The sequence below is a fragment of the Hyaena hyaena genome, unplaced genomic scaffold (assembly GCF_003009895.1).
Source record: "Hyaena hyaena isolate Hyena2069 unplaced genomic scaffold, ASM300989v1 scaffold_91, whole genome shotgun sequence".
NCBI lineage: Eukaryota > Metazoa > Chordata > Mammalia > Carnivora > Hyaenidae > Hyaena > Hyaena hyaena.
This window is the reverse complement of record NW_024080725.1, coordinates 1,095,324-1,118,768: the sequence shown is the minus strand read 5'-3', so window position 1 is coordinate 1,118,768 and position 23,445 is coordinate 1,095,324. Positions and strand designations below refer to the sequence as shown.

General features: G+C 44.9%; 1 protein-coding gene across 3 annotated transcripts in view; it reads right to left on the bottom strand.

The window, feature by feature from the left end:
* Positions 1 to 23,445, bottom strand: part of CFAP221 (cilia and flagella associated protein 221) — a 102,188-nt gene that overhangs the window by 7,122 nt on the left and 71,621 nt on the right. For all 3 annotated transcript variants that reach the window (XM_039234872.1, XM_039234873.1, XM_039234874.1), the window contains exons 17-22: positions 21,501 to 21,581; positions 20,744 to 20,851; positions 20,285 to 20,419; positions 8,165 to 8,323; positions 6,591 to 6,682; positions 1,361 to 1,453 (exon numbers count right to left, since the gene is read on the bottom strand). In XM_039234872.1, the coding sequence (XP_039090803.1) occupies positions 1,361 to 1,453; positions 6,591 to 6,682; positions 8,165 to 8,323; positions 20,285 to 20,419; positions 20,744 to 20,851; positions 21,501 to 21,581 (668 nt within the window). The remainder of the gene's footprint in view (positions 1 to 1,360; positions 1,454 to 6,590; positions 6,683 to 8,164; positions 8,324 to 20,284; positions 20,420 to 20,743; positions 20,852 to 21,500; positions 21,582 to 23,445) is intronic.

Sequence of the window (23,445 nt, the reverse complement as noted above, 5' to 3'; positions counted from 1 at the left end):
CACCATTCAGCACTGACAGACAGAAGTGGCACAGCAAGTCTGTGTGATGAAAAGGACCCTGGAAAGCCACAAAAGCTATCCCCGTCCCATATGATTGAAAACTCAGGATTCCTAAGCAGCCACAGGCCGGGGCTCTGCAAACACCATCTTCTTGCAAGTCGTTTCCTGTCTCTGAATTGGGGATGATTGGAAGACCTCATCTCGGGAAGTAAATGAGACTGTGTACCAAGTGCTGCGCCTGATGCACAGGTAGTGCTTTTGATGTTTGTTATAATTACCACCCTGTCATCGGCATCAGCATGAGCTCCTGCAGTTTTGACAACCCACACAAAACAAGTACTCTTATTCTCCCTTCACAGAGGCAGACACTGGGCCACGATCGTCCCCACATCAGTGCTGAGCGGAGCGTCGGCTAAGTTCTGGCCTCCTGGGCACCTCCCCAAGGCCTCTGAATCTCGGGCAGATGTGTCCCGTCCCGCCCGGGATGCAGCATCCTTAGCGATGGCCACAGACGGTGGTTTGCACAGAAGAGACTTCAAGCTTCACATCCAGACCTGGGTTCAGGGTTTCAAGTGCTCAGGTAATTGCCAACTGTCACTGCGTGTGGGCAGGTCCGAGTACTGGATATCTGCCTCAGATACTTAGGATTTCTCTAATGGATTCTTTACACGTAAGAATATTGAAATGGGCACAGTGACAGAAGATTCAAGGGTGTATTTCTACTGGCTGTTGGATGCTCAACAGTGAAATCAAACTTAAGCGCCTGGGTTTGGGGCCTATAGTTTTATTTTTTTATTAAAAAAATATATATTTTTTTAACTTTAGAGAGAGAGTGTGGTGGGGAGGAGGAGGGGCGGGGAGAAAGACAGAGAGAGAATCTTAAACAGGCTTCATGCTCAGCGTGGAGCCCGACGCAGGGCTCGGCTCGATCCCAAAACCCTGGGATCATGACCTGGGTGGAATTAAAGAGCTGGATGCTTAACCATCTGAGCCACCCAGCCACCTCCTCTTTATTTTTTTTTTAATTTTAGAGGGGCCTATAGTTTTTTATGCTTCTCCAAATCCTACCCTTTTTCAAGTACTAACCCAAGTCCACATAACCACTGAAGCCTTCCAAGGCCACTTAGCACCCCCTCTGCTCTCCGGCTCCTTTGAGCTCCTGGGGCACCTAAGGATTGTCAAACATGAAGCTGCAGAGACTGTCTGTTCCTGACCGTGAATTCAGCGTGTCATCCCCTCAGTAGGGTGGGTGGGCGTTAGCCTGAAGTCATTTGGGTTGGCACGGTGTGCTCTTCTGGAGTCAGCACCTAGTGTATTTTCGTAACACAGACCACGTTAGAAACCAAAGGTAAAAAAGTACCGTTCTGCTGTTTCCAATCTGTCTTCTTCTCGTAGGGCCTCAAGAATGGCAGGGGCATGTAGAGGAAGCATGACTGTGTTGTAGGGGTCCCAGCTGTGGAAGAATCACACAGTCAGCCCGGGATAAACGCTCACATTCACAGTCTAGGGATCCTGACATAACTTTCTAAAGCACTTTTACTTTACCACTGCGGAGGACTTGACCATTCTGTCCCTCACTCCTGAACCGCGCCCCCCCCACCCCCCTCCCACCCCCGTGTTTCCCTACAGACAAATGCAGGGGGCACAACAGGTACCAGTCAAATCCGCGAGAATGTGGCCAAGTCAGCCATTTCCCAGAGTTTAGAAACAGAACTTTCAAGCTGGTAGTATCTAAAATAATGTCATTTCCTGGGGGGCATGGGGTGGAATTTAGATAGTTCACTTTTTATTCTTTTGATTTTTAATGTTTTATTTATTTTTGAGAGAGAGATAAGACAGCATAAGCAGGGGAGGGTCAGAGACAGAGAGAGAGAGAGAGAGAGATACAGAATCTGAAGCAGGCTCCAGACTCTCAGCTCTCAGCACAGAGCCTGATGCAGGGCTCGAACCCATGATCCGTGAGATCATGACCTGAGCCGAAGTCAGATGCTTAACCGACTGAGCCACCCAGGTGCCCCTCACTTTTTATTCTTAATAATTTTTTCCCATCTTTGCAGTCTCCCTTTGTTGTTCTATTCAATTTCAAACCTTCCTCCAACCCTCTTATATATTGGTTGGTATTACACATTTAGAGCTTTATATAAAAATTTCCAGGTATCGAGCACATTAATATTAAAGAATTTTTTAACCTTTTTATTTATTATTGAGAGACAGACAGAGCATGAGCAGGGGAGGGTGAGAGAAAAGGGGAGACAGAATCTGTAGCAGGCTCCAGGCTCTGAGCTGTCAGCACAGAGCCCAATATGGGGCTCGAACTCACAAACTGTGAGATCATGACCTGAGCTAAAGTCAGACACTTAACTGACTGACCACCCAGGCGCCCCGAGCACATTAAAATAATTTAAAGAGGGAGAAAAAATACTGTTATTTTAGAAGTTGGGGAAATTAGGAAAATACATATATTCTGATTAGCATTAGCAAAACTGGAAGAGTAAGTCAGAAGACAGAGCTGGTTACTGATAAGGAAGGAGGGAGGTGGCCGGCGCGGACACTTCTCTGAGGATGCTGTTTTGTGTAGTTTTGAATTTGGAAAATATGTTATTATTCTACATATTAAGAAAAGGAATGAGAATAAATGAATAACAGAGGGAAGGGGGAAAACCCCAAAGGGAAAGCAAACTGAAGCAAATGATATTTTACATGACTTCCACAATCACAGTGGAGGGAAAGAAAGAAAGAAAGAAAGAAAGAAAGAAAGAAAGAAAGAAAGAAAGAAAGAAAGAAAGAAAGAAAGAAAGAAAAGAAAAGAAAAGAAAGAAGGAAGGGAAGGAAGGAAGGAAGGAAGGAAGGAAGGAAGGAAGGAAGGAAGGAAAGGAAGGAAGGGAGAAAAAGAAAGGAAAAAAAGAAGAAAAGGAAGGAAAGAGAGGAAAAGGAAAAGAAAGAACTAATCCAAGAAACTTATAAATACAGTAGTTGATGGTCCGAGCATAGTTTTGGTGGGATGTGGGCACAAGGCAAACTGGAAATAAACTTGAACTCCATTTATCATGCTTATTTATTGAAATGGTTATCGACGCAGCAATTCTGAAACTATCTTGGACGTACTAGGAAACTGAGTAATGAGCAAATGCGTTGGGAGCCAAGGTTCTCACAGTGGAAGAAGGGACAAACAAATACAGAATTACAGCAGGCAATAACTTCATGGATAAGACTGGTGTTAACAAGCATTGCTGCGAATTCATAGTTTCTAACATGTGTGTACGTGTGCTTATGTGCACACGTATATGTGCGTGCATGTGTGTGTATTTCCCCATATACACTCTCTGGCGTGTCTGCTAAGGAGGCCAAGAAACAAACCCCCCAACTAGCACTGTGCGCCCCTAGCACCCAGGTTTTGGTTTTAACACCATTTCTTACTGAAGGGGACCTGGGTGCCACCACCCAGGGATTAATTCTATTTACTGACTTCATGACAAAGGTCCTAACAGACGAGCCCACTCACTGCCAGTGTCACAGGGGATTCTGGACAAGAAAAGGGACTGAGAAGTGGGAAGCTCGGATCCCTCTGTCCGGAGAAAAGGCTGCTTGGGGAACATGGCCCGGCAAGCAATTTTCATGAGACCAAACTATCTGATTTTTAAATTCTGAGACCATATTCCTTTTACTTTTTTGTGTGTACTAATACGTTCTTCTGAAACTGGAGTGGTGGAGACAGTTGATGGTGATTGGGCGCTTTCTTTTGCTTTGCTTTGTTTTAATGCCTTTCTTGGCAAAGCAAAACTCAGGTGGCTGTAAAAATGGTTCTCAGAATTCTTCTAGATGTTTCACTCGTCTATAAAATCCAAAAGTTGAGGGGGGGGGGGCGCGCCTGGGTGGCTCAGTCAGCTAAGCAACCAACTTCGGCTCAGATCATGATCTCGTGATTCGTGTGTTCAAGCCCTGCATGGGGCTCTGGGCTGACAGCTCAGAGCCTGGAGCCTGCTTTGGATTCTGTATCTTCCTCTCTCTCTGCCCCTCCCCCACTCATCCTTTGTTTCTCTTTCTCAAAAATAAACATTAAAAAATTATTTAAAAAATCCAAAAGTTGAGGTGCTACTGGATTAGGTGATTTCTTCCACTGCTGCCTCTCACGATGTTTAGGGAGGTCCTAAAGATGCAAAAAATTCACCCTGAATTTATTAAAGAGCAGAGAAGCCAAGCGAGCTATTTTGATCATTATGGATACAAAAATGACTTGGAATAAAGAAGCAGTAAATAACTATATCGCATGGTCTTAACAACAGATAGTTCTCAGGAGCAAAAGAAACATCTCCTAAGTAATAGGTAATTTATTGAAGCAAAATGAATGCAAAGTTGAACTATCATTAATGGATCTGTAAGAACTTACAAAAGAATACCAGTAGTATTTTGTAACTGCCTTTAAAAATAAAACCGCGGTCTGGAATCTGACATCATGGAAATCCATGAGAAGGAAATGTAGAATCGTCTCTTGATTTTATAATCTGTTACGCAATTATGGTTTATTTTGAAACAAACTGGCCCTGCAGAGCACTCAGTTGAACTTCACAGAAGTTGAAACTAACAACTCAGAGTTGGAGGGTTTTCTTTAATTCATGTAGAATTCATGTTTAATTCATGGTTGATTCAAGCCCAGGGTAACTGCATTCTGGCTGCATTTTGAAAGAACAGCCTCAGGAAAATTTTCCAAGGACATTGGTTTGGGAAAATAAAAAAAAGGATTTTTCCTCCTTAACTCTTGAGACTTGTGCGTGCCAAGGGTTGGTGGACCATTTATCCATTGGTCATTTTGCTTATTCAGCCTCCTGATGGTACCACAGCCAGCTATGCCTCGCTTACTGATGACCTGAGCGAGGACAGCATCCTCACTCCACACCAAGGGAGGCAGTGCGTCGAGGTGCTGGCAGACCATCGCCATCTAGTGGCAGCATAGTCACTGCAAGATTTAGTGGCGGGGGTGGAAGGTAGAAGGGCCCGGAAGAATTATTATCAAGGATTGTGCTAGACGTTTCACATCATCATTTAACTTTGGTCTGCACAAGAGTCCAGGAGGACACCACTGTTCTCCCTGTTTCACAGGTGAGGGAATGATTGCTCAAAGGGCTTCAGTAATAAGTAACTCGCCCAAGGACACAGGGCAGGTGACCTGCTAATGGGTTACAAAGCCAGGTCGCCAAGGCGTTCATTCTCTCTACCGTGCCATTGCTTCTCCTCATTCTGGAGATTTCAGGTTTTAAAAATATGCTTCGGTGAAGAACAAAGATGCGGAGTTTATGTTGATGAAGTATGGATGAACCCACAGAAAAGGAACTAAGATTCTTGAGCGCCAACCAGATCGCAAATCCTAGGCTGGGTGGTTTTTTTTTTTTTTTTTTTTTTTTTAAATAGTACATGGAAATGCCTGGGGAAGTGTGGCTGAATGTTGCTTAATTCGGGACCAGCTTTTCTTCCGGCAATGAAGAAAGAAGTAAAATTCAGTGGGCTAGAGTCACACACGGGCTTTCACGGATCCCCTCGACTGCCTGGGGAGGGCGGGTGGATGGGTAAAATACACAGGGTCACTGCACATCCAGGGAGCTCTCTCACTCCTACTAAAATAAAAATGTCCAGGCTGAGCAGGGTTTTTACCACCATCCAATCCCCTGGTTTTAATGGACAAGAGGACGGGGAGCTGTGGCCCAGTGGCCCTGGCCCGGGGTGGGGGGGGTAGGGGGGGTGGGGGGGGCAGGGTCAGGGTCTTGAGTTACTGCGTCTGGGAAGATCAGGAAATCTGGGTGGAAGTCAGGGGGTGGTGCTCACCTGCGGATGCTGGATAATGGCAGAGGTCAGGTTTCCCTGGGGGTGGCCTCATTTTGGATCAAAGAACTTGAACTCGAATGGAAGGTGACTGCTGATAGCCATCATTGTGGAAAGCAGTCACATTCACTCACCAATAACCTATTATGCTTGTAAGGGCAATGGACTAGAGAAGCAAGTTCAGAGGCTCAGGACTGCATTACTGATCGGCCAGAGTCCCAGAGAAAAGGCACCAGCCTCCTTGTCTGAGGTCTTAGGGCTCTGAAGAGGTGCTAAATAAGCAAACGAGCGAACATGTGGTTACTCTACATTTCTTCTTTCTTTGCTCCAACAATATTCTCATTTACCCATCCTGTTTCTGCAGCTGGGGGACCTCACAGGGAATGCCAGGCTGGGGCAGAGAGAGTAGTACGTGCCCTGGTATTGGATAGGGAAGTGTTGCAAGCTCATCCCGGCAATTAAAAAAGGTTAAAAACCGGCCCTGAATATTTCAGCTGAATCATAGAGATTGGTCGTCCACGTTTATTGAAATACGGCCAATCAACCACTTGTGACATTCGTGGTTTTTTTTAACAAGTAGATTTCAATTATGATCATTCAAAACACGTGAATCAGCCATACATCATCCTATTTCTCTAACTAGCAAACTTCCCTCGTGCACATAAAGGTGAAGTAGGATTTGATGCATTATTGGCATTTAACTTTGAGGAGCTCAACCTCTGTAATCCGTAGGGCAAACGCGCCCCTGGGAGACAAACAGATGAGCTGTGGCTTACCGCTGTGTGGTGTCTGTCTTCGAGGTTTCAGGCAGGAACGAGATGGCCAGGGGCTGGAACTTGCGCCACTGCATCGTTCCGGGAATGATGTCCTGTAGGGAAAGCCCGCATAGGGTCTGACTTAGAAGGGAACTGTGTGGTGGGGTAAAGTCCAGGAAGGACTTCTGTTTCAGTCGACTGGCTTTTTTTGCAGTCTTGAAAGTTAACCTCCAAATTTTATTTATTTATTTTCAATGTTTATTTATTTTTGAGAGAGAAAGATTGCATGTGAGCGAGGGAGGGGCGGGATGAGGGGGCCAGAGGATCCGAAGCGGGCTCTGTGCTGACAGCAGAGAGCCTGACGTGGGGCTTGGGGCTTGGATTCACGAACCGTGAGATCGTGACCTGAGCCGAAGTCGGATGCTTCACCGTCCAAGCCACGCAGGCGCCCCAAACCCCCAAATTTATAATTTCATTAAGTTCGACTGATGTTTTCCGAGGCTAAAAGACAACTTCTCTAGCAAAGGGCACTAAACAATGCTGTACGGAACTTAAGTAGGGATGACGGAGAGCTTTTCTCTCGCATGATGCACTAGGCAGACAAGAAGATTGTCCTGGCGATGGAAGACAGATGGGTGACTGTGATACTTAAGCAATATTCAGAGTGATGGAGGCTCATCAAGGGGCATTCCGGGCAGGGCGAAGTGCCCGCAAATGCACAGAGATGCGAAGGAGGGCACTGTCAGGGTACCACTAGTGTGGCTGAGTGCAGGGTGAGATGGGGCCTGGTAGGAAGTGAGTCTGGACAGGCAGGCCAGGCAGGAAGGGCCTGGGGGACAAGCCAATGCGCTTGGAGCGCGCCCTCGGGCAGGAGGGACCACCGAGGGTCATTGCACCGGCAAACAACAGGACCCAATTTGTGTCAAGGGAAGGTTTCCAGGGAGGGCCGATTGCATGGTCAATCCTTGGGTTGAAGTAGAAGGAGGCTCACCTGTTGCGTGGGGTAGACACGGGTCCAGTGATGGACAGGTACAGGGAAGGAAGGAGAGGAAGGGACTAAGGAGCACATGGGTCACTGCACATGAACACAGAGAACAGAAAGGCAAGGGGGCAGCCAAGGAGGGGGAGGCGGTATGAGGTGTGGCTGGCAGACACGCAGGGCAGAGATCATGATCTGAGTTAGGGACTTCTTGACTTTGAAGGGCCTGAGGGCCCCCTATAAGAGATGTCTCTGGACATTCAGGTCAAGTTGGTCACCTAAGAGGGGAGGGAGTTTCCCAGGAGCCTCGGTCACATTACCACCTCGCCCTTTCAGATGTTTCTATCCTTGTCAGAGCCAAAGAAAGAGGAGATCAGGTTGTGGAGTTACGCCTGGCACGTGACCATTTTCTACATGGTTGAAACAGGGATAACAATGAAGAGAAAATGAATGGCAGACGCAGCTTTCATGGGTAAAAGAGGGCGATAAAGTTGAAAGAAGGGCCACACGCAGCCCAAGAGGTGGCTCTGGACAGGTCACTCCAGCTGTGACCCTCCCTCCTTGTCCCCTGCCCTTCCCCGGCCAGCCCCGCCAGCGCGCCCACCACCGGCATTACCGTGTGATGGAGAAACTGCTTTTGGGTGAGAGGAATGCTGGACCCGCTGTGGCACTCCTTGGTGAACTTGTACTTGGGGTGGGAGCACAGGTGGTAGTCTATCAAGGTTTCTGCGTAGGTCAGAGGATGCATCACAGGAAATAATCCTGGGCTGGGATTCTGCAGGACAGAGACAGAGACGGGGAGAGAGAAAAAAAAGTCTCTTTTGTTTACCAGTGTCTGAGTCAGGCACAGGCCAGGCGACAGCGAATGTTGTCCATGGCCCCCGCTAGCACTAACATTCTGGGTCCTCGTCAGCTCGTCTGGGAAAGAGAAGCAGAAGAGACGCGCCTGCAAATTCGCGGCAGCCACGGTCATTCATAAATGTCACTTTTCTGGTTTAAGAGCTCCAGTACACGCCGTGTGGAGCTTACTGAGTTCTCGTGGAAACGAGTCCAACTGAAATCATAGCTTAGAACAGCTTAAAGTTCTGTATTTATTTCTAAATTTGATGAATTAGGGGAATCTATTAGATAAGCAAACTGGCTTTAAAAAGCAAGTCAGCTTCTGGGTTTGGAAACAAAAATAGCTTCTTAAAGACTACTTTGAAGACAAGACAAAGGAGGATGACATGTGATAGATCAGGAAATGTCAACCTTTAACATCGTTCTGGTAATGTTTTTAATTCAGGAAGGCGCCATTTGCAAGCAGTATCTGGTTTTAAGGGAGATCCTGTTTTTTCCTCATTTTCCGACAGAACTAATGGAGGCCCGGAGCAATTATATCACAATATGAAAATAGAGAGCCTTTTACTGTCCCTTCCGGGGCTTGGCCAACAAACCCTACTCTTGTCCCCCACACCCATGGAGATTTGCCCTCCCGGTTGTTTAATTTCAGATGTTTAAGAACCACTAAGTTGACACTTGGTGTTTTTTGTATGCTCATCTGATTTTTTATTTTTCCTTTATATCTATGTATCTATCTATCTATCATCTATCTATCTATCTATCTATCTATCTACCTATCTTTAATATTTATTTATTTTTGAAGGAGAGAGTGTGTGCACAAGCAGGGGAGGGGCAGAGAGAGGGGGAGACACAGAATCCGAAATAGGCTCCAGGCTCCTAGCTGTCAGCACAGACGAGGGGCTGGAACTCATGAACTGCAATCTGATGACCTGAGCTGAAGTCAGATGCTTAACCAGCTGAGCCACCCAGGCGCCCCCTTTATACTTTTTTAAGTTTGTTTATTTAAAGAATCTCAGAGAGAGAGAGAGAGAGAGAGAGAGCCTGAGCAGGGGAGGGGCAGAGAGAGAAGGAGGCTCCAGGCTCTGAACTGTCAGCACAGAGCCCAATGCAGGGCTTTGAACCCATGAACTGTGAGATCATGACTTGAGCCGAGGTCGGATGCTTACTTAACTGACTGAGCCACCCAGGTGCCCCCTGTTTGTACGATTTTTAAAGATATTTTTTTACAAAACAACAAAGTTCCACATGGCTTATAGAAACACAATCTCACTGCCGAGAAACAAACGTGTCCCACAAAGAAGAAAATGCAGCTAGTCAGGTGGGGAGGGGTTGGAGGAGAGGGGAGTGGGGGGTGGAGGGGGAGGGGAGGGAGAAGTAGGGAGCACTAGCACACCCGGATGTCGGATGTCGGGGGTGGGAGAGCTGGCATGCTCTGTGGCCTGCTAATCAAATGTGGCCCGGACACGAGCGCTGCCAAGTGTATCCGCCTTTGGTGCGGAGAGGCTGACGTGCAGCTAGCTCGGGGGAGAAGGTGCGGAGAGGGCCCCAGCCCGTACTGGGGGGCACAAAGGAAGGCACAAAGGCAGCGAGAGGGAGGGTGCCCACTGATGGAATCTGCAACTCCCACAGCCTTGTAGAAACAAGCAAACCCCTCGGTGAGCACTTGCGGTTGAAGGAAGGGTTAGGGTACATATCTGCATATACTTTTTTGACAGCAGCAGATTCTTTTCTGGTTCCTCAAAGCACTGCGTGGGGTGGGGGCAGAGACGGAAGAGAATGTAAACATTGGGTTCTACCCCCTGGAGCTCAAGGGAAGACCTCTTACCCGGTCAGGGGCTGGAGGGCTGGAAGGGAACAAGGTGGGCGCCCTGGTGGGACAAAGCAGGGAGGTCTGAGAACACAGAGGAAGATGGGTGAGGAGGAAGGATGGTAAGGAGGGGGTGGTGGTGGAAGTGGGGGATATTTCGTGTTCCATCCAGTGCATTTTGGAAGGAGAACCCGAGGACACAAGACAGAGCAGCCCCCCAGTCCTCACTGGGCGAACCAGGTCGTGTGTATAATTACACCACAGGGATGCCCAGAAGTAGAGCAAGGAGAACTTTGGCCACCCCCAGCCAGGAAGTGGGGGTGACCGGCAGGCCTGGAGAAGGGACAAAGCAACACAGCCTCACCTCAGGGGTAAAGGGGGCGACTGAGGTGTAACAGGCTGATAACTGCCGACTCCCACCACCAGGGGTCACTCCTGACGAGACAAAAGTCCAATCAGGAAAGTGCCTGGGAAGAGACTCCAGTGGGAATTGGGCAGGAGGGAAGGAGACCTCGGCGGGGCTGGGCCCCAGTGAGACGAGGAGCCAGTGTGATGGGGGACGGGCTGGCCGCACCCCAGTCAGGTGGTGAGGAAGGCAACGGTGCTCAATGCCAGGGAGGGGACATGAGCTGCGTGGCCTTCAGGAGCCTCTCCTACACTGCCTGAAGCCACTGTGTGGCCAACTCTCTTGGTACGCCTTGGCCAAGGGTAATGAATGAAATGTTTTTGGAAATGGCACTATCACTATCTCTAATCGTCATACTTCAGATTCCCCCGGGTGGCCATTGTCCATGGAATAAGTGCTCTGAGTGGCTATCCCGTAATTATTTTAATTGTAATTTTCCTCAGACTGATGCATGCGTGTGGTAGCAACTCATCCGGATTTGTGATGAAAAGCAATGGGGCTCCTGAAGGCCATTTCTGTCCCCGGGCTCATATCCCAGAGGCTGTTTCTTTCCATTAATTCTGAGTTTTATGCCTTCGATGGCCATTACTCTAAACATTATGCCTATTCTTCCAATTTTGTATTACCAACCTCAGCCAATAGCCACTGATTCATTCCTATGCGAGATAAGGATTCTGCTCATGTACACAAATGCTAATTCTGAGCTTCTCCCTTCCAATTTTGAAGAACACGTTGTTATTTTTAGTTCTGCTCTGAGTTATCTTTGTGACTTGAAATGATGCATTTATACCCCTTTTTGTTGTTTCATGATCTTTTGCTGAGTATTTCAACTCCTCCCTCACATGAAATGAAAACATTACCATTCCTATGCTTTCTTGTACCCCCACCTCCTCCCTTCCACAGTCTTGCTTTTATGTCATGGAGATTGTTAACATCAACCAAGACCTCCATAAGGTTCATACGTTGTTTTTGAAAGTTGGCAAATGGGGGCGCCTGGGTGGCTCAGTTGGTTGAGCGTCCGACTTCGGCTCAGGTCATGATCTCACGGTCTGTGGGTTCAGGCCCCGCGTCTGGCTCTGTGCTGACAGCATGGAGTCAGTATCCTCATTTAGGATACTCTCCCTCCCTCTCTCTCTGCCCCTCCTCTGTTCACACTCTGTCTCTCTCTCAAAAATAAAACAAACATAAAAAAAAAAAAGAAAGTTGGCAACTAATAAACAGCATTTCTTTTCTCTTAACTGTGTAAATATGTTCTCTGCCAGGCCAAGTAGAAGCTCAGACTATAGTTTGTGTGTGTGTGAGTGTGTGTGTGTGTGAGTGTGTGTGTGTGTGTGTGTGTGTGTGTGTGTGTGTGTGTGAAGGTTCACTATTGGGTCACTGACAGAGAGGAGCCCCAGTAGCAAAGCTGATTGGATTCCATTTTTTCTTTTATTTGCCGGTTACTCTTAAAAATGACATCAAATTTTATTTCGGTTTCCTATTTGGGACAATGTCAATTTTTAATTGATTGTCTTCCCCCCTAGGGTTTATAATGGCTGTTTCTTTTGCCTGAATATTGTACCTTTCTCAGATCCTTGATATTTCTGCACTGTTAGCGTGTGGGGCCACCCTTTCCTCTAGACCGCTTTCCTAGGGCCCTTTACCTTTCCTCCCACAGGCTGAATGTGCCAGTATCATTCCAGGACCTCACTACAATGCTTTGCAACTGGTATTTCTTTCCTTTGCTTTTTGTTTCTTTACTTAGGGTTTCCAAATTCCTTCTTTTATAGCTATACTGATGTGGAGCTGACACGCAATAAACTGCACATATTAAAATTATGTAACTTGATATTTTGATATATGTTACATCTACAAAACCATCAGAAAAATAATACCTCAGGGGTGCCTGGGTGGTTCAATCAGTTAAGTGGCTGACTTTGGCTCAGGTTATGATCTCACGGTTCAAGAGTTTGAGCCCCGCATCGGGCTCTGAGCTGTTAGCCTGTGTCTCCCCTGCTAGTGCTCTGTCTTTCGCTCTCAAAAATAAAATAAGCATTAAAAAATTAAAAAAGAATAACGGACATCTCAATCACCTCCGCCCCCCCGCCCCAAATTTTCTCTTGCCCCTTTGTAAGTTCTCTGTCCTTCCTCTCTGATCCGTCATACCAATCCACCCATGCAGTCAGTAATCTGCTTCCTGTCTCTATAGATTACTTTAGATGTTCTAGACTTTTACACAAATTGAATCAAACAGTCTGTACTCTTTTTTTGGTCTGATTTCTTTTCCTCAACATAATTATTCTGAGAATCATCCATGTTGTTACATATATCAAGAGTTCACTTTTCTAGATTACAGAAAGAAAGAAAGAAAGAAAGAAAGAAAGAAAGAAAGAAAGAAAGAAAGAAAGAAAGAAAGAAAGAAAGAAAAAGAAAAAGAAAGAAAGAAAGAAGAAAGAAAGAAGGAAAGAAAGAAAGAAAGAAAGAAAGAAAGAAAGAAAGAAAGAAAGAAAGAAAGAAAGAAAGAAAGACTGTATGATCCAGTAACTCTACTTCTGGGTATTTATCCAAGGAAAATGAATACATTAGTTTGAAAAGATACATGCACCCCTGTGTTCACTGCAGCATTTTTCACAATAGCCACCATATGAAAACAGCCCATGTCCATCGATAGATGAATGGATAAATAAGATGTGGTACATATATACAAAGGAATAGTAATCATGAAAAGAATGAAGTATTGCCATTTGCAACGATATGGATGGACCTAGAAGGTATTATGCTAAATGAAATAAGTCAGACAGAGAAAGACAAATAACGGAATGATTTCACTTACATGTGGAATCTAAAAACCAAAACAAACAAGAAACCAGACTTTAAATACAGGGAACAAACTGGTCATTGCCAGAGGGGAGGTGGGCAGGGGGATGGGTGAAATAGATAAAGGGGATTAAGAGGCAGAAACATCCTGTTATAAAATAAACAGGGACGTCTTGGTGGCTCGGTCAGTTAAGCTTTCGACTACTGCTGGTCATGATCTCACGGCTCGTGGGTTTCAGCCTGCATCAGACTCTGCTGACAGCTTGGAGACTGGAACCTGCTTTGGATTCTGTGTCTTCCTCTCTCTCTCTCTCTCTTTCTCTCTCTCTCTGCCCCTCCCTCACTCATGTTCTATCTCTCTGTCTCTCAAAAATAAATACACATTTAAAAAATTTTTAAATAAATAAGTTATGGGGATGAAAAGTACAGCATAGGGAATGTAGTCAATAATACTGTGGTGACCCTGTACAGTGACAGATAGTGACTATACTTATTGTGGTGGGCACTGAGTAATATATAAATCTGAAACTAATATAATATTGCATGCCAACTATACCTCAATTTTTAAAAAAGGAGTTCTGCTGTCAGCTCAGAGAAGGCAAAGGTACTACTGTCTTCCATTGTCCCAAATCCAGGTTCATCCAACACCAGCTGCCTCCACCATGTGGCCCAAGTTCAACCCCAACGAGATCAAAGTCATATACCTGAGGTGCACTGGGGGGAAGTTGGTGTCACATATACCCTGGCCCCGGAGATCGGCCCCTTGGGTAGTTCTCCTAAGGCAACTGGTGATTGGAAGGGCCTAAGGATTACAGTGACACTGACCTTTCAGAACAGATAGCCCCAGATTGAAATGGTACCTTCTGCCTCCGCCCTGATTATCAGAGCCCTCAAGGAACCACCAAGAGACAGAAAGAAGCAGGAAAACAGTAAGCAGGGCGGAAATATCACTTTTGATGAGAGATTGTCAACATTGCCCAACAGATGCGGTGCCGACCTTTAGCCAGAGAATTCTCTGAGCCATTAAAGAGATCCAGGGGACGGCCCAGTCTGTGGGGCAGCAGTGATGATGGCTGCCACCTTCATGACATCAAAGATGACATCAATAGTGTTGCAGTGGGATGCCCAGCTGGGTAACAACAACAAAGGAGAATATCTCAGTAAGGGATCCTTTGGCAATCACCACCACCACCACCGTCACCACCAATAACAAAAAAGAGCTCATTGCTGTCTATTACTGAGGAGTATTCCATTATATAGTGATACTACAGCTTGTCCATTAACCTAATGGTGGACACTCTCTTCCAGGCTGAGGAACACATAAAGCTGCTGTGAGTATCCTTACGCAAGCCTCATGTTTCCGTTTATCTTGGGTAACTACCTAGGACCAGAATGGCTGGATCATACAGTAGGCATATGTTTTCTACTTTTTACCTCATTGTAAGCGATTGTCACACTGTTGTTCAAAGTAGTTGTACCATTTTACATTCTCACTAGCAGTCTTTTTAATATTAGATATGTTAATGAGGTATCTCACTGTGGTTTTAATCTGCATTTTTGCTGCTAATGCATTATTTTGAGCACCTTTTCATGTGCATATTTGTCACCTGTGTATCTCTGGTGGAGATCTTTTGTCCATTTAAAACTGGGTTGTTTTGTCCATTTAAAACTGGATGGCTCAGTCAGTTAAGCATCTGACTCTTGATTTCAGCTCAGGTCACGTATCTCATGGTTGTGAAATTGAGCCCTGAACTGGGCTCTGTGCTAGTTGTGGAGCCTGCTTAAGATTCTCTCTCTTCTCTCCCTCTCTCTCTCTATCTCTCTCCCTCTCTCTCTCCCCCCTCACCGCCCCCCCCCGCCTCTACCCTACTCAGTGGTACGCTTGAGCTCTCTCCCTCTCTCTCAAAAAATAATAAATAAATAAAATTGGGTTGTTTTCTTAGTATCGAGTTTTGAGAGTTCTTTCTATATTCTGGATACAAGTCTTACCAGATATGTGACTTTCATGTATTTTCTCCAAATCTGTGATTTATCTTTTCATTTTCTTAACAGTGTCTTTAGAAATGTTGGAATTCTTACTTTGGACAGTCCAATTAATCCATTTTCACTCCATTGATGGACTGTGGTTTTGGTGTTCTAAGAAATCTTTGTCTAACCCAAGGACACACAGATGTTCTTTTATGTGTTTTCTAGAACTTTTCTGGGTTTTGGTTTTATATTTAGGTCATGTTCCACTAATTTTCGTAAATGGTGTGAGGTACAGATTGAAGTTCTTTTATTTTTATTTTTGGAAAAATAAATGTTCTAGCATTATTTCTTGAAAAGACTATGTTTTCTCCAATGAACTGTCTTTGATCTTTGTCAAAAATTAACTGGACATATATGTATGAATGCATTTATTTCTTAACTCTCTATGAGAGAGAGAGAGAGAGAGAGAGCACATGAGTGGGGGAGAGGAATAGAGAGAGGGAGAGGGAATCACAAGCAGGCTCTGCGCTGTTAGTGCAAAGCCCAACGCAGGACTTGAATTCACAAACCATGAGATCATGACCTGAGCAGAAATCGAGTTGGATGCTTAACTGACTGAACCACCCAGGCACGCCTCCAGGTTTTTAATAGATACTCTTCATCAGGTTGAGATAGTTCCCATCTGTCCCTCACTTACTCAGAGTATATATCAGGAATGTACCTGTAGAGATGCTCATATTGTTTTTCTTTTATTAGTCTGTTAAAATGCTGAAGTACCCTGAGTTTTGAATGTTAAACTAATTTTGTGTTCCTGGCATAAGCCCCTATTTGCTCATTATACATTATTCTTTTTGTATGATGAATCTGATTTGTTAAAAATTTGTAATTTCTTGTTTGTTTATGTATTTATTTGCCTCTATGCTCATGAAGGATATTTGTCAATCCATTTCCTATAAGGTCTCCGTCTGGCTTTGGCATTAGAATAACACTGACTTCTAGAATGAGTAGAGAAGTAATCTCTTCCCTTTTCTGGAAGAGTTTTTGTGGATTTGGTATTAGTTCTTCCTTAAATGGATTGCTGAATTCTCCAGTGAAGACATCTGTACCTAAGAGTTTTCTATTTTTAAAATAAATATAGGGGCGCCTGGGTGGCTCAGTTGGTTAAACGTCTGACTTCAGCTCAGGTCACGATCTCATGGTTTGTGGGTTTGACCTCCAGGTTGGGCTCTGTGCTGACAGCTAGCTCAGAGCCTGGAGCCTGTTTCTGATTCGGTGTCTCCCTCTCTCTCTGACCCTCCCCTGTTCACGCTGTCTCTCTCTCTCAGAAATAAATAAAACATTAAGGAAAAGTTAAAAAAATTAAAATTTAGAGCTAGCAGAGTTATCTGCCTCTTCTTGAATAAGACTTAATGGTTTGTACCATTTAAGAAATTTGTCCATTTAACTTGTTGAACTTACTGGCATAAAGCTTTTCATAATATTACCTTATTTTTTAATAATCTGTAGAATCTGTAGTGATGTCACTTCTCTCAGTCCTGATATTGATTATTTATGCCTTTTATCTTTTTTTCCCTAATCAGTTAGATCACAGGTTTATACATTTTATTGATCTTCTCAAAGAACTAGTTTTTCTCTATTGTTTTTCTTTTTTCTATTTCATTGGTTTTCAATCTAATCTTTTTTTTTTTTAGTGTTTTATTTATTTCTAGGAGAGAGAGAGACAGCGTGAGCAGGGGAGGGTCAGAGAGAGGGAGTCACAGACTGAAACAGGCTCCGGGCTCTGTGCTGGCAGTCAGCACAGAGCCCGATGCAGGGCCCGAACCCACAAACCACGAGATCATGACCTAAGCGAAAGTCGGACGCTTAACTGACTAAGCCACCCAGGCGCCCCTAATCTAATCTTTGTTATTTCTCTTCTCTGCCTAGTTTAGATTTCATCTGCTCTCCTTTCTGAGTTTCTAAAAGAGAAGCTGAGGACATAAATTTAAGTCCTACGCTTACTTTCTAATGCAAGTGTATAGCATTATAAATTTCCCACAATTTTTTTTTTTGTTTCCATATTCATTAGGTTAAAATACTTTCCAAGTTTTCTTTTGATTTCTTCCTTGGACTACAGGCTATTTAATTTTTTTAATGTTTATTTATTTTTGAGAGAAAGAAAGATGGTGCATGAGTGGGGGAGAGGCAGAGGGAGACGGAGACCCAGAATACGAAGCAGGCTCCAGGCTCTGAGCTGTCAGCATAGGGCCCGATGTGGGGTTCAAACCCACAAACCACGAGATCATGACGTTAGCTAAAGTCGGCTGCTTAACTGACTGAGCCACCTAGGTGCTCCAATATAGGCTATTTTAAAGCATTTAAGTCAGCTTCCCAATTTTTTTGGTGGGGCTCTAGATATCTTTAGGCTCTTCTTTTCTGATTCAGTTTCATCGAAACCAGAAAAAATACTTCATATGATCTGAATATTTTCAATTTTATTGAGACTTGCTCTATGGTCTCAAATAAGGTCTATCGTGGCAAACCTTCTGTAGACACTTGAAGAGAATCTTCATTCTATTGCTTTTGGGTAGAGTATTCTAGCAATGCCAATTAGGTGAAGTTGATTAATAGTGGCATTTAAGTTTTTTGTTTTTTTTAAACATTTTTAAATGTTTTATTTATTTCTAGGAGAGAGAGAGAGAGAGAGTGTGAGCAGGGGAGGGTCAGAGAGAGAGGGAGTCACAGACTGAAACAGGCTCCAGGTTCTGAGCTGGCAGTCAGCACAGAGCCCGACGCGGGGCTCGAACCCATGAACCGGGAGATCATGACCTAAGCGAAAGTCGGACGCTTAACCGACTAAGCCACCCAGGCGCCCCGGCATTTAAGTTTTTTATATCCTTACTAATTTTCTGTTTACTTCTTCTATCAACTATTGAGAGAGGGGTGGTGTTGAAATCACCAACTATAATTGTGGATTTGTTCCTTTTTTCCTTTGCAGTTCAGTGAGTTTTTGTTTCATGTATTTCGAAGCTCTGGGTATTAGGTGGATAAATACTTAGAATTGTTGTGTCCTTCTGATGAACTGCCCCTAACCTTAGGTTCCTAACCTAAGGCATGCTCTAAGTATTTGTAGAATTAATGAGTTAATAAATAACTACTGATATTTTCCAAGGAAGTATGAGTGTGACTATGGAAAATTCTGGTAACCCCTTTAGACCAATTTCCTCTCTTTTAGAATGGGAGGGGGTGGTAATGGGTGAACCTTGGGGGGACAAGACATTGAAGAGTGTTTTTCAAACCTTGCTGTGGGGGACCCCACGGGTTTGTAGGGATACCTTCCTCAGGAGAGCCTTCTACCCCATGGCCATCCCAGCATGTAAGTAGGACTCTAAGTCATTTTACCTATTGCCTTTCGATGTAATATTTCAGCTGATGTGAGGACCGTAGAACTAAATCCTCTCAACCAATGCGACTGTGAGAAAATGTCCCATAGTGGCCAAGGTAGGAAAGCAGCACAGTTCAGAGGAAGGGCCCTGAGGCAAACAATCAGGAAATAGGCAGGTTACTGTCCTACCTCTCCCACTGGCTGACTGAGACACCTTTGGTGTGAGTGTCAGCATCTCTGCCCACGTTAGTGGTAGAGGTTCTCATTTGGAGAGTCTCCAAAGGAGACTTTCTCAACTAGTATCTAAGGCTGTTCTTGGTTCTATGTATGTGTGTTTGTGTCTTTAAAACATAGACCATAACTTGGGCAACTACTGTGGCATCTCACTGATGATCCCATCATTACACAGAACCTCACCAGATTTCCTGTTAGGGTTTCATCCCTTTAGGACTTGGGTAGCAAGAAATATAAGGGTAGGAGAGGGGTCACCACAGGGGCAGATTGGCATACGTGAAGGCCTGGGGAGGGAGGAAAGGGCATGAAGTTTGGCAGGGATTTATGCAGGGGCGCAGAGAAGGGAGTGTGGTTTTGTCATTGGCCTCACGCAGGCTTGAACTTCCTTTGGAAGAAAATGGGGAGCCAATGAAGAATGTGGAGCTGGACAGTGGCATGGCTAGGCTGTGCTTTGGGGTTGTTAATCAAGTGTGGCTACAGAAACAGAGTGAAATAGAAATCTGGGAGACAGAAGGGTGAGTATGGAAGGGATGCTCAAGGAAGAAATAAGGTATCCAGAGAGCTCTGAGTGATGAGGTTTGGGTTGATTTGGCTTTCTCTCTCTGTTGGGTTTTCTTTCTTCTTCTTCTTCTTCTTCTTCTTCTTCTTCTTCTTCTTCTTCTTCTTCTTCTCCTTCTCCTTCTCCTTCTCCCTCTTCCTCTTCTTCCTCTTCTTCCTCTTCTTCCTCTTCCTCTTCTTCTTCTTCCTCTTCTTCTTCTTCTTCTTCCTCTTCCTCTTCTTCTTCCTCTTCCTCTTCTTCTTCCTCTTCCTCTTCTTCCTCTTCCTCTTCTTCCTCTTCTTCTTTTTGAGAGAGGGAGAGAGTCGGGAGACTGCAAGTGGGGGAGGCAGGGAGAGACAATCTTAAGCAGGCTCCATGCCTACTGTATAGCCCTGACTTGGGGCTCGATCTCACAACCATGAGATAACGACCTGAGCTGAAAACAAAAGTCAGACACTTAACTGAGTGAGCCGCCCAGGCACCCCTCTTTCTTTTTAACAATCCACATGTACATGTGTGTATATATATAATTATATGAAATTAGAAAAGACAATGAAGGTATTGTCATAAACAGAAATAAATTCTGGAATTGCTAAAAGATGGGAACATTGATATTCTTCAAACAGTAAATGCTGGCAATCAATTTCAAAGGTGAGATACCGTTTCACGCTTGAAACTCCAAAGACAGAAAAATATTCCCAAATAACACTTCTGTTTTCTTATAGAGTAACTCTTGAAATAGAGGAATGTAAACATGAGACTTCAACGGTTGTCACTTACAAAAATGTAAAGCGGGTCATAGTCCGGAGACCTGGTTAAGGCCTCAGGTGGTTTCATGCCCAAGACCGAGGCCTTGCCTGGGAGCTGAGGTGCAGAGTCCTGCTTGGGCAGAGTTATGATGGTGGTGGCTTCATCCTGGGAAGGAACCAAGCAGTATGTGAGTCTTGACACGGGCACAAGAGGGGAAACATGAGAGCAATTCTTTTTTATTTTTAATGTTTATGTATTTATTTTTGAGAGAGAGACAGGGAGGGAGCGCATGCAAGTGTGCAAATGGAGGAGGAGTGAAGAGAAAGACAGAGAGAGAGAATCCCAAGCAGAATCCCAAGCCTGACTCAGGGCTCGACCTCACAAACCATGAGATCATAACCTGAGCCAAAATCAAGACTCAACCCTCAACAGACTGAGCCACCCAGGTGCCCGTGAGGGAGAAATTCTTAAAGGTGGGGGCTGTGTTACCTCAGCCCCTTGCCTCAGGGCCCGGGCAAGCTTTTGAGGTCTGTAGCTTGTGGATGACTTCTGGACACAGAATGGTTGATACCCTTTAAGTTTGTACAGCTGAGGAACCTGAGGTCAAAGAAGACAACTGATGAAATGTTCTCAAGACGCCCGTTACCAATTCATGGGATCTAATTCTCAGCAACAGCACTGCTGAGTTGCCTGGCACTAAAAGGAACATGAATACCTGGTTGTGGCCACCACCTTGTGCGGCCACTGTTAGTTTGGCCCAGCACTGGAGGGACATGGGCTCCAGTCCCAAGCCCTGTTCTGGGTCCCCACTCTGGGTCCCAGCACACATGTACATTTACCACGACTCTCCTCTACCACAGGGCTTATTGGTAGAAATACACCGAACACTGGTTAATAAACCGGTGATTTAAAATACTTATATTTTCAAAACCAGAAGTGGCCGTGATACCTCAAGAAAGGCCGACTGACTTCTGTTCACGTGATCTTGTGCTTTTTCTTAAAGTTTATAATATACATAATTCAGGTGGCTTCATGTACGCGTAATATATCGCATATCCCCGGAGTAAAGAGAAACCACATTACACCTCACACATACCATCAAATAACACCAGAAGAATACGCACAGTGTGCTCTAGTGTATCAGCTATAAATGAACGAAACTGATAAAATAATGCAGTTCAAATTCAAGAATAGTTTGTTCACTTCATAAGAAACCCGTTAGCTAATACCGTATGACAGGTCTGACCTGCAGGCTGAAGAAATAATAGTTCTGCTTGATTTGAATTTCCAAAGATTTAATTGGGACTGGTCCAAGGCCATCAGGAGCCTAAAATGCGGAAATTCAAAAAACATTGACACATAATCAACGTTGGGTGAAAGCGGCTGCGCGTCTATTCCCGTACATTCCGCCACCTTTCCCGTGACCGCAGTTGCTACTTGAGGCAGCGCTGGCCAGGCTCTCGTTCTTGTCTCATAGTATCTGTGATCCTTCTTTCTTTTCTGTTGTTTGTGGGAGCTGCAACATGCTACCCAGAATCCCCTGCAGCCTCAACCCGTTCAGTCCTCCTACTTCAAGGAGTCCTCTTAATGGAAACAACTCTCGGGGCGCCTGGGTGGCTTAGTCGGTTAAACGTCCGACTTTCGCTTAGGTCATGATCTCGCGGTTCGTGGGTTCAAGCCCCGCGTCCGGCTCTGTGCTGACTGCCAGCTCGGAGCCTGGAGCCTGTTTCAGTCTGTGACTCCCTCTCTCTCTGGCCCTCCCCTGCTCACACTGTCTCTCTCTCCTGGAAATAAATAAAACATTTAAAAAAAAAAAAATGGAAACAACTCTCAGGGCTCAGCCCTCTTCAGGAGCTGCCTTGGTTGAAGGGCGCGGCCTCATTCAAGGTCCTATGCCTCCCCACCCCCCAGGGCGGCCTGCCTCCAACTGCAACTTGGAGGTATCAGTGGTATAAATGCCAGCTCCTCTCGCCCTACCCCAGCTTCAGAGCCCCTCATGAGTTCAGCTGGAGCCCCCGTCCAGGATGACAGTTCTCTCTCGGTCCACACCAGCTCCCGCTGCTTCCCTTCCCCAGGGGCTGACCCCCAAAGCATGACCTTCCTGCATGCTGTCTGCCTCCGTCACCCAGAGGACCTGGAATAGTGCCTGACACACTATGGACACGCGGTAAATGCTGTATTTCACCTCATCAAAGACGCCATCATTAAATGGATTCGATGCAATGCTAATATGCCATCCATTAGAAGACATTTCCCAATTTCAAAGATGCTAGTATAAAAAAGAATTGATGAGATAAAGTATCTATGGAATGAATTGCAAAATTCATTATAAATGGGAATGCTGAGCATTCTGTCTTTTTTTTTTTTGGCAATTAAAGGTTTTTATTTTTTTATTAATTTTTTGAGCATTCTGTCTTTTATCAACCCCGAATGGAAGAGAAATCTTAGTAGGACTAAAGTGCCAGATGGAAGGAAGAGAAATCTTAGTAGGACTAAAGTGCCAGATGGAATGTGTAAGATGGGAACTACTGAAGAAAAATGAGATGGGCCCCACAGCACAGTGATCTCTTCATCCCTCTTGCCCTTTGCACCCCATTAATTATTAAGTGTGCTCATTAATGCTTGAAAATCACCAGTTTATTATTCCCTAGGAATTCCGCAGTCTGATCTTTTAGGTCATTTAATTATCTAATGCCGAAAACATGGAATTTCTAATGTCAGCCCTGCAATTCTTGAGTAGATTAACCTGCAATGCATAATATATGTTGTAGGATGTGAATGGCAAGTTTATTCTTTAAAACTAAAAAATTAATTTGCATGGGCACTTTCAACATCAATTTATTTAAAAAAATATTTTTAATGTTTATTTTTGAGGTAGACAGAGAGACAGAGCAGGAACGGGGGAGGGGAAGAGAGAGGGAGATAGAATCTGCAGCAGGCTCCAGGCTCTGAGCTGTCAGAACAGAGCCCAATGCGGGGCTCAAACCCACGAACCTGAGATCGTGACCTGGGGGAAACTCGGACCCTTAACCGGCTGAGCCACCCAAGTGCCCCTCAACATCAAATTAAACATGCCTTTTACTGTGAAGGACATGAACTTAGGCTATATTTTATTACTGGCCATGTGAGCTTGTGTCTCGTTTCCTCCTCCTCTGTAAAACAATAAGCCTGTCACACAGATTCGTTCAAGA